At 41.7% G+C, this 13767-nt stretch overlaps 1 protein-coding gene across 2 annotated transcripts in view; it reads right to left on the reverse strand.

Moving 5' to 3' along the window:
* The window catches only part of LOC311135278 (pleckstrin homology domain-containing family A member 7-like), a gene marked incomplete at its 5' end in the record, with an annotated part of 186933 nt that overhangs the window by 46862 nt on the left and 126304 nt on the right, over positions 1-13767 (reverse strand). For both annotated transcript variants that reach the window (XM_084169234.1, XM_084169235.1), the window contains 3 exons: positions 2001-2101; positions 6848-6920; positions 8696-8800. In XM_084169234.1, coding sequence (XP_084025360.1) covers positions 2001-2101; positions 6848-6920; positions 8696-8800 — 279 coding nt within the window. The remainder of the gene's footprint in view (positions 1-2000; positions 2102-6847; positions 6921-8695; positions 8801-13767) is intronic.

The following is a 13767-nucleotide window of genomic DNA, read 5'->3' on the forward strand; positions in this document are numbered from 1 at the left end:
TTCCACATTTTGTTATGTTACAGCCTGAATTTAAAATGGATTAAATTGATTAGAGCTGTGTTGTCACTGGCCTACACACACAATACCCCATAATGTCAAAGTGGAATTATGTTTTTAGAAATGTTTACAAATGAATACAAAATGAAAAGCTGAACTGTCTTGAGTCAATAAGTATTCAACCCCTTTGTTGTGGCAAGCCTAAATAAGTCACATAATAGTGTGCAATAATAGTGTGTAACATGATTTTTTAATGACTGCCTCATCTCTGTACCCCACACATACAATTCTGTAAAGGTCCCTCAGTTGAGCAGTGAATTTCAAACACAGATTCAACCACAAAGACCAGGGAGGTTTTCTAATGCCTCGCAAAGAAGGGCACCTATTGGTAGATGGGTAAAAATAAAAAAAAGCAGACATTGAATATCCCTTTGAGCGTGGTGAATTTATTCATTACACTTTGGATGGTGTATCAATAAACCCAGTCACTACAGGCATCCTTCCTAACTCAGTTGCTGGAGGGGAAGGAAACCGCTTAGGGATTTCACCATGAGACAAATGGTGACTTTTAAACAGTTACAGAGTTTAATGGCTGTGATAGGAGAAAACTGAGGATGGATAAACTTTGTAGTTACTCCACAATACTAACCCTAACTGACAGAGTGAAAAGAAGGAAGCCTGTACAGAATACAAATATTCCAAAACATGCATCATGTTTGCAACAAGGCACTAAAGTAATACTGCAAATAATGTGGCAAAGTAATTCACTTTTTGTCCTGAATACAAAGTGTTTGGGCCAAATCCAATACAACACATTACTGAGTACCACTCTCCATATTTTCAAGCATAGTGGAGGCTGCATCATGTTATGGGTATGCATGTAATCGTTAAGGACTGGGGAGTTTTTCAGGATAAAAAAGAAGTGGAATGGAGCTAAGCACAGGCAAAATCTGAGAGGAAAACCTGGTTCAGTCTGCTTTCCACCAGACACTGAGAGATGAATTCACCTTTCAGCAGGACAATAACCTAAAATACAAGGCAAAATCTACACCGGATTTGTTTACTAAGAAGACATGAATGTTCCTGAGTGGCCGAGTTACAATTTTGACTAAAATCTACTTGAAAATGATCAATAACCAATTTGACAGAGCTTGAAGAATTTTAAAATGAATAAAGGGCAAATGTTGCACAATCCAGGTGTGGAAAGCTCTTAGAGACTTACCCAGAAAGACTCACAGATGTAATCACTGCCAAAGGTGATTCTAACATGGATTGACTCAGGCGGTTGAATACTTATCTAATCAAGATATATAAATGTTATATTTTTCATGTTTTTTTTTTTTTTTTTTTTTTTTTTTTTACAAATGTTAGAATTTTCTTCCACTTTGACATTAGAGTATATTGTGTAGATTGTTGACAGAAATTAAAATTTATTTTAATCCTACTTTTTTAACACAACAAACAAGGGGTGTGAATACTTTCTGAAGGCACGGTCGCTCTATGGCATAGGGAGTCCTAAATTATACACTGTAGTATTATACCTACAATATGTCTGTAGAGAAAACCTACGGTTGGAGGCATTGTTGAGAAAATAGCTTTCTTTTGTGGGTGTTTAAAAAAACACAAAAATAATGTATTTATTTATTAGACAAGGAAATTAGAAAGCTAAAAAGTGACCAATACAGAAACTCTTCAATAGCCAATGGGAGGGGAGGATGGATGCAGTTAAATATCTGATTGACTTATTATCCAGAATATCATCAATCATTGATTGACAGAATTCTCCCTGTGAGCATTGTGACCTCACAGTGATGCAATGCCTCTAAGCCAGCGGATGGTCAAATAGAAGTCAATATGAAGCAGAGAACCAATCACATTCAGTCCATTATCTATCAGTCCAACATAAAGCCATAGAATATTAAATTAGTCAAATTAATAAAATAAACAAAAAAACATTAAAAAGACTACAAATAAGATGTGTTAAGAGGCAAACTGAGTCGTACCTTGAAGGCATACTTGCGGCTGATGTGGTCCTCAGGCTCCACGGCTGAGATGACATAGCTGGGCAGAGGAATGCTACCCAGGACTGACTCCTCCCTACTGTCTGTTAGGGGAGGGGGAAGAGAGAGAGCGAGAGACCACAGTAAAATCACAGTGTATCTGAGAAGAGCGGAACCCAACCATGAAGCATCACGGCCCAATAAATGACATGCCACTAAACAGGCCTATAGATGGAGTTCAATTAGTAGCCCAAAAATAAAATCTCTCTAGGACAACTTTTTAACCTTAACATTCTCCTACCGCAGGGTTCCCCAATGGGCCGTTTTAAAAAAAAATTAATTGTTGGACATAAAAGACTATAAAAACACCAGGAAATCATCCCCAAGTGATTTTAATTTAAGTAATCTGTTCCCAAGTATTCCCACGCATAATAGATAGACACATGATCGTATACAAATGTAAGGAAGGTTTGAAATGATTATGTTTTAGTCAAACATTATATCTGTTTGGGCTTTTTGCAGTCTACTAATTACTTGTAATTATGTTCCGGCCACCCGACCATCCGCTCCAGAAAAAAATCGATCCGCGGCTGAATCTAGTTGATGATCCCTGTCCTACAGCAATGAAGGTGTACATTTGGACATTTGGAACACACTTTGTATTTGACAAATTAGCCTCCTTGGCTAATATAAGGAAACATAAGAGCAAACCAAAAATAATAGATAATGAAAAATGGTTTGATAATGATTGCAAAAATCTAAGGAAGTCATTGAGAAATATATCTAATCAAAAATACAGAACCAGACAACAGCAATATCTGCCTTCAATATGGGGAAACACTGAAGCAATACAAAAACACCCTAAGAACAAAAAAGGAACAGCACATTAGAAATCAGCTGGATGTAATTGAGGAATCCATATAATCAAACCACTTCTGGGAGAATTGGAATAAATTGTACAAACCTCATCATGAGGAAGTGGCTATCCAAAATGGTGATATGTGGAGAAATCACTTCGCAAACCTCTACAGCAATATAACAAAGAGCCCAGAACAAAAAGATATACAAGATCAACTACAAATCCTTGAATCAGCAGTCCAAGACTATCAGAATCCTGTGGATATCTCAATTACAGAACAATAATTAACTATACACTCTCCAACCCAAAAAGGCCTGTGGTGCTGATGGTATTTAAAATGATATGTTAAAATATGCAGACCACAAATTCAAATTGGCTATACTCAAACTCTTCAACATTATTTCAAACTCTTCAACATTATCCTCACTGCAGGTATTTCCCCCGATATTTGGAACCAAGGATTGATCACACCAATCTATAAAGATTTAGACAAATTTGACCCAAATAATTAGAGGAATTTGCATTAACAGCAATTTGGGGAAAATTCTCTGCAGTATCATAAATAGCAGACTACTTCATTTCCTTGATGAACACAATGTCCTGAGCAGAAGCAAGATTGGATTTTTAACAAAGTACCGCACGACAGACCACATTTAAACCCGCCACACTCTAATTAACAAACAAGTAGACCAAAACAAAGGCAAAATCTACTCATGTTTTGTAGACTTCAAGAAAGCATGATTCAATTTGGCACAAAGGTCTTTTTTTATAAACTAATAGAATGTGGTATTGGAGGGAAAACATAGGATGTTATTAAATCAATGTGTTCGATTCCCACGGGGGGCCAGTATAATTTTTTTTATATATGTATTCACTAACTGTAAGTCGCTCTGGATAAGAGCGTCTGCTAAATGACTAAAATGTAAATGTAAATATACTAAAAATAAATGTGTGGTTAAAATTGGCAACAAGCAAACAGACTTCTTCTCTCAGAGACGTGGAGTGAAACAGGGCTGCTCAATAAGTCCAACAATATTTAACATCTACATTAATGAATTGGATAAAACATAAGAATCTGCAGCACATGGTGTCACCCTACAAAACACTGAAATCAAGTGTCTGCTGTACACAGATGACCTGGTGCTGCTGTCTGCCACTAAGGAGGGGTTAAGTAGCATCTAGATCATCTGCACAGGTTCTGTCAGACCTGGGCTCCGACAGTTAACCTAAAAACCCAGAATATAATGATATTTCAAAAGAGGTCCGGAAATCAGGATCACAAATACAAATTGTATTTGGACACAGTTCTATTAGAACACACCAAAAACAACATGTATCTAGGACTAAATATTAGCAACACAGGTATCTTTCACATGGCCGTGAACAAGCTGAGAGACAAAGCAAGAAGAGCATTCTATGCAATTAAAAGGAACATTAAAATCGAAATTACAATTACAATCTGGCTAAAAATGTTCCAATCAGTGCTCTATATGGCAGCGAAGTATGGGGTCCACTCTCTAATAATGAATTTACCAAATGGGACAAATCCAATCGAAATACTGCATGCAGTTTTGTAAGACTGTATTGCATGTGCAAAGAAAAAGAGCAAATAACGCATGTAGAGCAGAATTGGGCCAATAACCCCTCCTTATTAGAATAGAAAAAACAGCCATCAAATTTTACAACCATCTAAAAACAAGTGACCCCAAAACATTTCATCACACAGCCCTATAATGTCAAGAGATGAAACAAGAGAAGAGTCCCCTCTGTCAGCTGGTCCTGAGGCTCAGTTCACTAACCCCCATAGAGCCTCAGGACAACACTCAGATAATCTGGCCCAACCAAATCATCACAAAGCAAAAATATATCACCTGTTGGAAAGACGCCACAAAAAAATCAAAGTAAGCTTCAATGCTATTTGGTTCTAAACAGACAGTACATGGTGGCAGACTATCTGACAGAAGAACTGAGAAAAACACTGACTACGTACAGACTCAGTGAGAACAGTCTGGCTATAGAGACCGGTCGTCACAGGCAAACCTGGCTGCCCAGCGAGGACAGGCTGTGCTCACTCTGCTCCAGGGGAGAGGTAGAGACAGAGCTGCATTTCCTATTACACTGTGACAAATACTCAGACCTAAGAGAATCTTTCTTTCCAAAAATGATCATTCAGTAGAAAGAATTTGAAACTATAAAAGATGAAGAAAAAATCTAATATTTATTGGGTGAAAAGGCAAAATGTGCCTCCTGCCACAACCTGAGGGACAGCCAGTGAAAAGAGCAATGTAATGTCAATAATATTTTCCCATTTTGGGAGAGAGAGAGATGTCACTTATGACCCACTAATAACATTTCCCTCCTCCACCACTGTAGTATACCCCCACTCCCCCAACACCCATGTGGCAGTACTCTGCCAAACCAGTCAATAACCGCTGCCCCTTTCAAAGCACTCTGCCAAACCCCCCTTACCCAAACTGGCACTACACTGCCACTCCACTAAATCGCTCTCTGCCCATCCAGTTGGCATGGCCGATTCATACCACGGCTGTCCTCTGCCTGGTTTGGCATCAATGTCATGCCACTATGTTCCCCATCTGACTCTAGAGCCTGGTCATATCTTACTTAGCTCACCCCGCTATAAATACAAGGGACAACTCTCATGGGGGGAGTGTTTCCACCGCTGCACATTGTGACAGAGTGCTAGAATGTGTGTGTGTGCGACAACATGTGGTGGTGTGTGTAGTGGAGTGGAGTGTTTGGTTGATAAGTGAAGGTGGGGGGGGGGGGGGGGGGGGTGTCTGGATTAAAGAGTAATTGGTTAAAAATAAATTCAAGGAGCTTTGAAGGAGACATTCTCCATCTGGGACCCCGCCCAGTAGTTTTATCTGCCCACACACACACACTTCTTATGCAGAGAAATGAACAGATGAATAGAGAGAGAAACAGGGAAAGAGTTGATTGCGGCCGAAAGAGACGAGATGGAGTAAAATGGGAGTAAGATGAAGAGAGGGGAGAGAGAGAGAGATGGAGGAAGAGGGTGAGAGAGCGGGGGAAGGAGTAAAAGTGAACGAGAGTACGTGAGAGAGAGGGGGTTAGACAGCAAGAAAGTGACACGGTGAGAGAGACCTCGGGTTACACATCAGATTAACCACTGATTAAACCTCTGGCTCCCTCATCAACTGGAGACATTCTGGTTCCAATCTCTTACGTAACGCTCTTTTAACCCTCTCCTAACGTTAGGGCAACATTGAGAACGGTTCACGTGGGACAGTGGCTATGGATTAGGACAGTCTGTGTCCCAAATGCCACCCTATTCTCTGAGTAGTGCACTACTTTTCCTGTATAGTTCACTACTTTTGACCAGAAGTATAGTACTAAACAGGGCATAGAGTGCCATTTGGGACTCACCCATTGACTACCAGGGGTCTGGAATGATGAGCACTCGTTGGCGTTGCCAAGATGTGGTTAGAATAAACATGGTGAGAATAAACCAAGTAAAAAGCGTAATGAGTATCCGTATGGCTTATTTCCAGGCTCGTTCGGCAAATACTTTCATTCACGAGGCTCAGCCAAGATCCAAGATTGCCGTCTAGTCTTGAGAAAGGCCCTTTATGAAACTTTGACTATAAATAGCTTCCTTTATGCTCCAATTTTGCCTCTTTTCTATCTCAGCCAATCTAACTTTAATAGGATATTTTGATCTGATTTGATCTGCAAAACACATTATCATCATCACAGTTTTGCTCTGTATTGAAAGTAGTCTGTCTTGAAAACATTATTGCTGACATGCACATGTTTGGAGGAAAGTATTAACAGTGGACAAATGAACAAAATACTAAAAGATGTTCTATGCTCACATCTAGGTGCCAGGTCAGTGCCACCGAAATAGGCCTATAAAGTCATCAAGTCTATTCTTACAGCACTAAAATACCACGTCAAATCTCCCCTAGAGCATGCACACACACACACGCCCGCACCAAAAGCTTCTCACCTTTGTAGTAGAACAGGCAGTAGTCAGCCAACACAAACCACTTCCTCTTCCAAAGCCTCATTCCAGAGCGGTCCTGAAAAAGAAAGCGAGAGAGAATTCAGGCCTACACTCCTTTATTGGCCCGCTATGCTTGCCATCGCTTTTCAAACACTCGCAGCCAGGGGAATGATGGAAGCAGAGAGAAGGGAAAACACACTTCAAACAGATCATCACACACACACACACACACAGTAATTAAGTGCTGCCTGTTTGAATCTTTTCCCTGGTAGGAAGAGCATTGTGTTCATTTCCCCATTGTCATGATAGGGAGTTTGTTTTGGAGGAAAATGGTTTGGTGTTTAAATAGCGTTCCCTCAGAAGTGAGTGTGTGTGTGGTGCGTGAGTGCCTGACAGTCAGTGAGTGAGTGAGTGAGTGAGTGAGTGAGTGAGGGAATGAGTGAGTGAGTGAGTGAGTGATAGAGAGAGGAGAGAGAGAGAGAGAGAGAGAGAGAGAGAGAGAGCGAGAGAGAGAGAGAGCATGCATGCGTGTGTGTCTTTCTGTGTGTGTCTTTCTGTGTGTGTGTGTGTGTTTCCACCGATAATGCGTGTCTATCAGTTAAAGTGAATTGCATTGTGCTTCTCTTCTCTTAGAGTTTTATAATGGGACAGTGCTGGCTTTTCCGAGTTCCAGCGAGGGCAAAGTCACATCCATCTACCTGGCAGACATAAACAGGGTTCAAAGGTCAACCCTGGAGCTCATTAAGACACTGGCTGTATCCCAAATGACGCAGACTATTTCCTATTTGGTGCACTACTTGTGACCAGCTCTGGTAAAAAGCAGTGCACTATATAGGGAATAGCGTGCCATTTGGGACGCACACACACAGAGTGAGAACTGTGTACAAAAAAAACGTGTACGATACGATCCATACACCAGCTACCAGTTTATCCAATCATGTTGTCCTACAGACACCTATCAACCAATGAGCTCTATCCTGTGAGTCTCTGTGTGTCTCTACTAACCAATCAACAGTATCCTGTAGATTTTGCACCCCTTTCTGTGTCAACCAATGAGATTTGTTACCAGTTCCTGTCTACCAATCAACTGACAGCCTGCACACCCATGTCTATCATCTTCATTGGCTTGCTTGTCCCACTATCAGCCAATCAGTGTTGTCCTACAGACACCTTATCAACCAATGAGCTCCATCCTGTTTTTGAAAAGCAACCCAATGCACGTCCATATGATGTGTCCATGACCTCTGTTGCAATGGCAGCCTATGCCAGTACTTCCCAACCCTCTCCTCGGGGACCACCAGACGTTTCACCTTTTTGTTTTAGCCGTAAACTGGCACACCGGACTCAATTAGTCAAGGGGTTGATGATAGGTAGACTAATTGAATCAGGTGAAACGTCTGGTTGTCCCAGAAGAGAGGGTTGGGAAACCCTGATAGACAGTGTGTGTGCGCGCGCGTTTCAAGTTTCATTAGTCGTATGTGCCTTCGAGCTTGTAGGTATGCATACGTGTGTGTGTGTGTGTGTGTACCTTTCAAGTTTCATTAGTCATTTTAGGTGTGTGTGCCTTCGAGCGTGTAGGTATGCATACATGTGTGTGTGTGTGTGTGTGTGTGTGTGTGTGTGTGTGTGTGTGTGTGTGTGTGTGTGTGTGTGTGTGTGTGTGTGTGTGTGTGTGTGTGTGTGTGTGTGTGTGTGTGTGTATGTGTGTGTGTGTGTGTGTGTGTGTGTGTGTGTGTGTGTGTGTGTGTGTATGTGTGTGTGTGTGTATGTGTATGTGTATGTGTGTGTGTGTGTGTGTGTGTGTGTGTGTGTGTGTGTGTGTGTGTGTGTGTGTGTGTGTGCGTTGCTTACCTGTTTGTAGAGCCATCCTCTCACCACCACGGGGAAATTGGGGTTCCTCTTGATGGACTGCTCTCGCTTCCCAAAACTGTGCACCCTCCCACTGGACCTGGAGCCCTATAGGACACACACCCAGCATACTGGTTAGTTATTTCAACTTTGACCTCACCAGCCCTTACAATTTAGTTTCTACTGATCCATCCTCAATTTCAATCATACTTGAAAGGGGACACAGATTGATTGATTTAATTTAAAACACACACGGCCATGACAGTACATGACGGTCTCTTGTAGGTGAGTTGGAATATGTAGCATGATACACAATAAGAAAATCCCCAATGCTGTTTGTTTTTTAAAGTTTGTTTTTTAAAGTTTCATATTACACATTTTGCAGTATGTTCTGATTGGTTGACCCAAACCAATCAAAGTAAGTTGAATTTTTAAGCAAGCCCAGAATCAATTGTGACAATGGTTTACCATAAGCCAAACGCTCACCCACACAAATAACAAGTGAAGAAAAAAATTACTCCCATGAGTATTATAGCAATACACCTCGGGAGGAACCATTCTGTCTTGAGGGGGTGGTGGGGTGGGTGAGACAATCGCTCTTCAGACTAACCAGGAGGCGAGAGTTCAACTAGGTCTGACATGGCCGTTAGAGCTCATTAGCTGCTGCAATGGTCTACAGCGGTAGTGATCATGAGCATAGTTACAGCTGATGAGGTTATAGAGGTAGCCGTCAACAGGACAGTTTGTGGTGGCTGACTGATGCCCTCCGGGTTATGCGTGTGTCTGTGTGATCCTCTCCGTGGTTGAGGATCGATTCGTCGGCCATTGGTGAGACATACAGTGGGGGAAAAAAATATTTAGTCAGCCACCAATTGTGCAAGTTCTCCCACTTAAAAAGATGCGAGAGGCCTGTAATTTTCATCATAGGTACACGTCAACTATGACAGACAAAATGAGAAAAGAAAATCCAGAAAATGACATTGTAGGATTTTTAATGATTTATTTGCAAATTATGGTGGAAAATAAGTATTTGGTCAATAACAAAAGTTTCTCAATACTTTGTTATATACCCTTTGTTGGCAATGACACAGGTCAAACGTTTTCTGTAAGTCTTCACAAGGTTTTCACACACTGTTGCTGGTATTTTGGCCCATTCCTCCATGCAGATCTCCTCTAGAGCAGTGATGTTTTGGGGCTGTCGCTGGGCAACACGGACTTTCAACTCCCTCCAAAGATTTTCTATGGGGTTGAGATCTGGAGACTGGCTAGGCCACTCCAGGACCTTGAAATGCTTCTTACGAAGCTAGTCCTTCGTTGCCCGAGCGGTGTGTTTGGGATCATTGTCATGCTGAAAGACCCAGCCACGTTTCATCTTCAATGCCCTTGCTGACGGAAGGAGGTTTTCACTCAAAATCTCACGATACATGGCCCGATTCATTCTTTCCTTTACACGGATCAGTCGTCCTGGTCCCTTTGCTGAAAAACTGCCCCAAAGCATGATGTTTCCACCCCCATGCTTCACAGTAGGTATGGTGTTCTTTGGATGCAACTCAGCATTCTTTGTCCTCCAAACACGACGAGTTGGGTTTTTGCCAAAAAGTTATATTTTGGTTTCATCTGACCATATGACATTCTCCCAATCCTCTTCTGGATCATCCAAATGCACTCTAGCAAACTTCAGACGGGCCTGGACATGTACTGGCTTAAGCAGGGGGACACGTCTGGCACTGCAGGATTTGAGTCCCTGGCGGCGTAGTGTGTTACTGATGGTAGGCTTTGTTACTTTGGTCCCAGCTCTCTGCAGGTCATTCACTAGGTCCCCCCGTGTGGTTCTGGGATTTTTGCTCACCGTTCTTGTGATCATTTTGACCCCACGGGGTGAGATCTTGCGTGGAGCCCCAAATCGAGGGAGATTATCAGTGGTCTTGTATGTCTTCCATTTCCTAATAATTGCTCCCACAGTTGATTTCTTCAAACCAAGCTGCGTACATATTGCAGATTCAGTCTTCCCAGCCTGGTGCAGGTCTACAATTTTGTTTCTGGTGTCCTTTGACAGCTCTATGGTCTTGGCCATAGTGGAGTTTGGAGTGTGACTGTTTGAGGTTGTGGACAGGTGTCTTTTATACTGATAACAAGTTCAAACAGGTGCCATTAATACAGGTAACGAGTGGAGGACAGAGGAGCCTCTTAAAGAAGAAGTTACAGGTCTGTGAGAGCCAGAAATCTTGCTTGTTTGTAGGTGACCAAATACTTATTTTCCACCATAATTTGCAAATAAATTCATAAAAAGTCCTACAATGTGATTTTCGGGATTCTTTTTTCTCAATTTGTCTGTCATAGTTGACGTGTACCTATGATGAAAATGACAGGCCTCTCTCATCTTTTTAAGTGGGAGAACTTGCACAATTGGTGGCTGACTAAATACTTTTTTCCCCCACTGTAGCTGCTGGGTAAGGGCCATGAATCAACCATGCACGCATGTGCCGCACACGCAAACGCCACACATACAGACGCATTCAAGGAAACACGCAGACACGTATGCACACACATCATACACACAAGCTCGCACACGCTAGGGCTGTCCCCGACCAAAAAAAAATCTTGGTCGACCGAGAGTTGTCCTATTCTTTCGACCAATCGATTGGTGGAAATGTTTAAACTGAAACGTATTTTTCCATATACAGACAAACACACCCTATGTGTTCAACTACATAGGCACTGGGCTTGTCTGATGCTTTAAGCATACCGTTTGTTTAAATAATTAAGACACAAAAATGACTCAAGAAAGAGTCCGATGGTCACAGTGTTAAAACAAATGACAGCAAGTGCCTGTGCGACTGGTGCATGTTGTCTCGCTCTCCTCCCTACAGCTGCGAAAAGGCACCACAGCAAGTGTTCCTTGCGCTGTCCGTGCTGAAGCTGCAACATAATTTCAGCCATTTAGTTTCTTACTTACTTTGAATGAAAAGTTCTGTTACCAAAATCCCTATTTTGTTCAGGAAAAACATTCCCTATTCCCTCAACCCTTGCTCTCTTTACGTGAAACATGTAAGCATCACATGCATGTGACCAATAGGGTCTGACCTATAGCCTATCATAATCACATGAATAAATTGGTTATAAACAAACTCTGAACACAGTAATGTTGACAGCAAAATGGATGCGAAGGACGTGAAAAAGAAACTCGAAACAGGCGAATGTTAACTGGTTGCTCAGGACAGAAAGGGGAAGCCAGATCTGTGGAAGGCATTTGACTTAGTTGTGGAAACTACTAGAGATAAAGAAAAAGGAGGGTGTAGGAGCAAGCGTTGCGTGAGTATTATTTGTGCCAAACAGTTGCTGTTAGATTACAATATTATAATTTTTTAAGAAGCCACTTCTCTCCAGGAAAAACATCAGGGACAGACTGATATTCTGTAAAAGGTACAGGGATTGGACTGCTGAGGACTGGGCTAAAGTCATTTTCTCTGATGAATCCCCTTTCCGATTGTTTGGGGCATCCGGAAAACACCTTGTCTGGAGAAGACAAGGTGAGCGCTACCATCAGTTCTGTGTCATGCCAACAGTAAAGCATCCTGAGACCATTCATGTGTGGAGTTGCTTCTCAGCCAAGGGAGTGGGCTCACTCACAATTTTGCCTAAGAACACAGCCATGAATAAAGAATGGTACCAACACATCCTCCGAGAGCAACTTCTCCCAACCATCCAAGAACAGTTTGGTGACAAACAATGCCTTTTCCAGCATGATGGAGCACCTTGTCATAAGGCAAAAGTGATAACTAAGTGGCTCAGGGAACAAAACATCGACATTTTTGGTCCATGGCCAGTAAACTCCCCAGACCTTAATTCCATTGAGAACTTGTGGTCAATCCTCAAGAGGCGGGTGGACAAACAAAACCCCACAAATTCTGACAAACTCCAAGCATTGATTATGCAAGAATGGGCTGCCATCAGTCAGGATGTGGCCCAGAAGTTAACTGACAGCATGCCAGGGCGGATTGCAGAGGTCTTGAAAAAGAAGGGTCAACACTGCAAATATTGACTCTTTGCATAAAACTTAATGTAATTCTCAATAAAAGCCTTTGACACTTATGGAATGCTTGTAATTTTACTTCAGTATACCATAGTAACATCTGACAAAAATATCTAAACACTGAAGCAGCAAACTTTGTGAAGACCAATACTTGTGTAATTCTCAAAACTTTTGACCACGACTGTACAAGGCATACTAATGATAACATTACGTATTATTATAATGATAACAATAAGGAGATTTTTAAAAAGGAGGGTATAGGAGGGAGGGTTGGTGCATATTATGTGTGACAAATAGTCACTGTTAGATTACAATATAATTTTTCTGCCTGTTAGGAACATTGTAAACAACACTAAATAAATTATCATTAACACCAGTTTGTTCAAAATAAATCAATGGTAAAGATTTTTTTTTGTAAAGCCTTTATTACAGCAAAGCAAAGATGAAAAACTGCTGAATCTGTGAAATTGCTTTATCCGACATTTTGCCGTTGCATGAGACTTGGTGATTAAACAAACACTCAAACAGGCAACAGAAGCAGGATCTGTCTTATTTCTGTAGATACATTGATGATTTATAAAGCCAGGCACATTTAACAGTTCGGCTATTGATTATAGACCTAATTTCCTCTCTCCTCAATTTTCTTAGACAATTAGGCTAGGGCAAAGGCTGTTTCTTCGTCTCTACTGCTGCTGCCTCCGCCGCATTGTTCTCAATCTCAATATGCTGGTTAACTTTGCTATTATTCACATAGCAACATAGGGAAAGGTGCCAATTCTACGGTGCACTGATTATGTTTCAGGACCGGTGGGCAGCGACCGTATCCAATGTGGGAGACCTACAGCACCCGATGTCACAGGAAGGCCAAAAAGATAATCAAGGACATCAACCACCCGAACCACGGCCTGTTCACCCCGCTATCATCCAGAAGGCGAGGTCAGTGCAGGTGCATCAAAGCTGTGACCGAGAGACTGAAAAACAGCTTCTATCTCAAGGCCATCAGACTGTTAAATAGCCATCACTAGCTGGCTACCACCCGGTT

Source organism: Coregonus lavaretus (genome assembly GCF_964263955.1).
Source record: "Coregonus lavaretus genome assembly, chromosome: 9".
Taxonomy (NCBI): Eukaryota; Metazoa; Chordata; class Actinopteri; order Salmoniformes; family Salmonidae; genus Coregonus; species Coregonus lavaretus.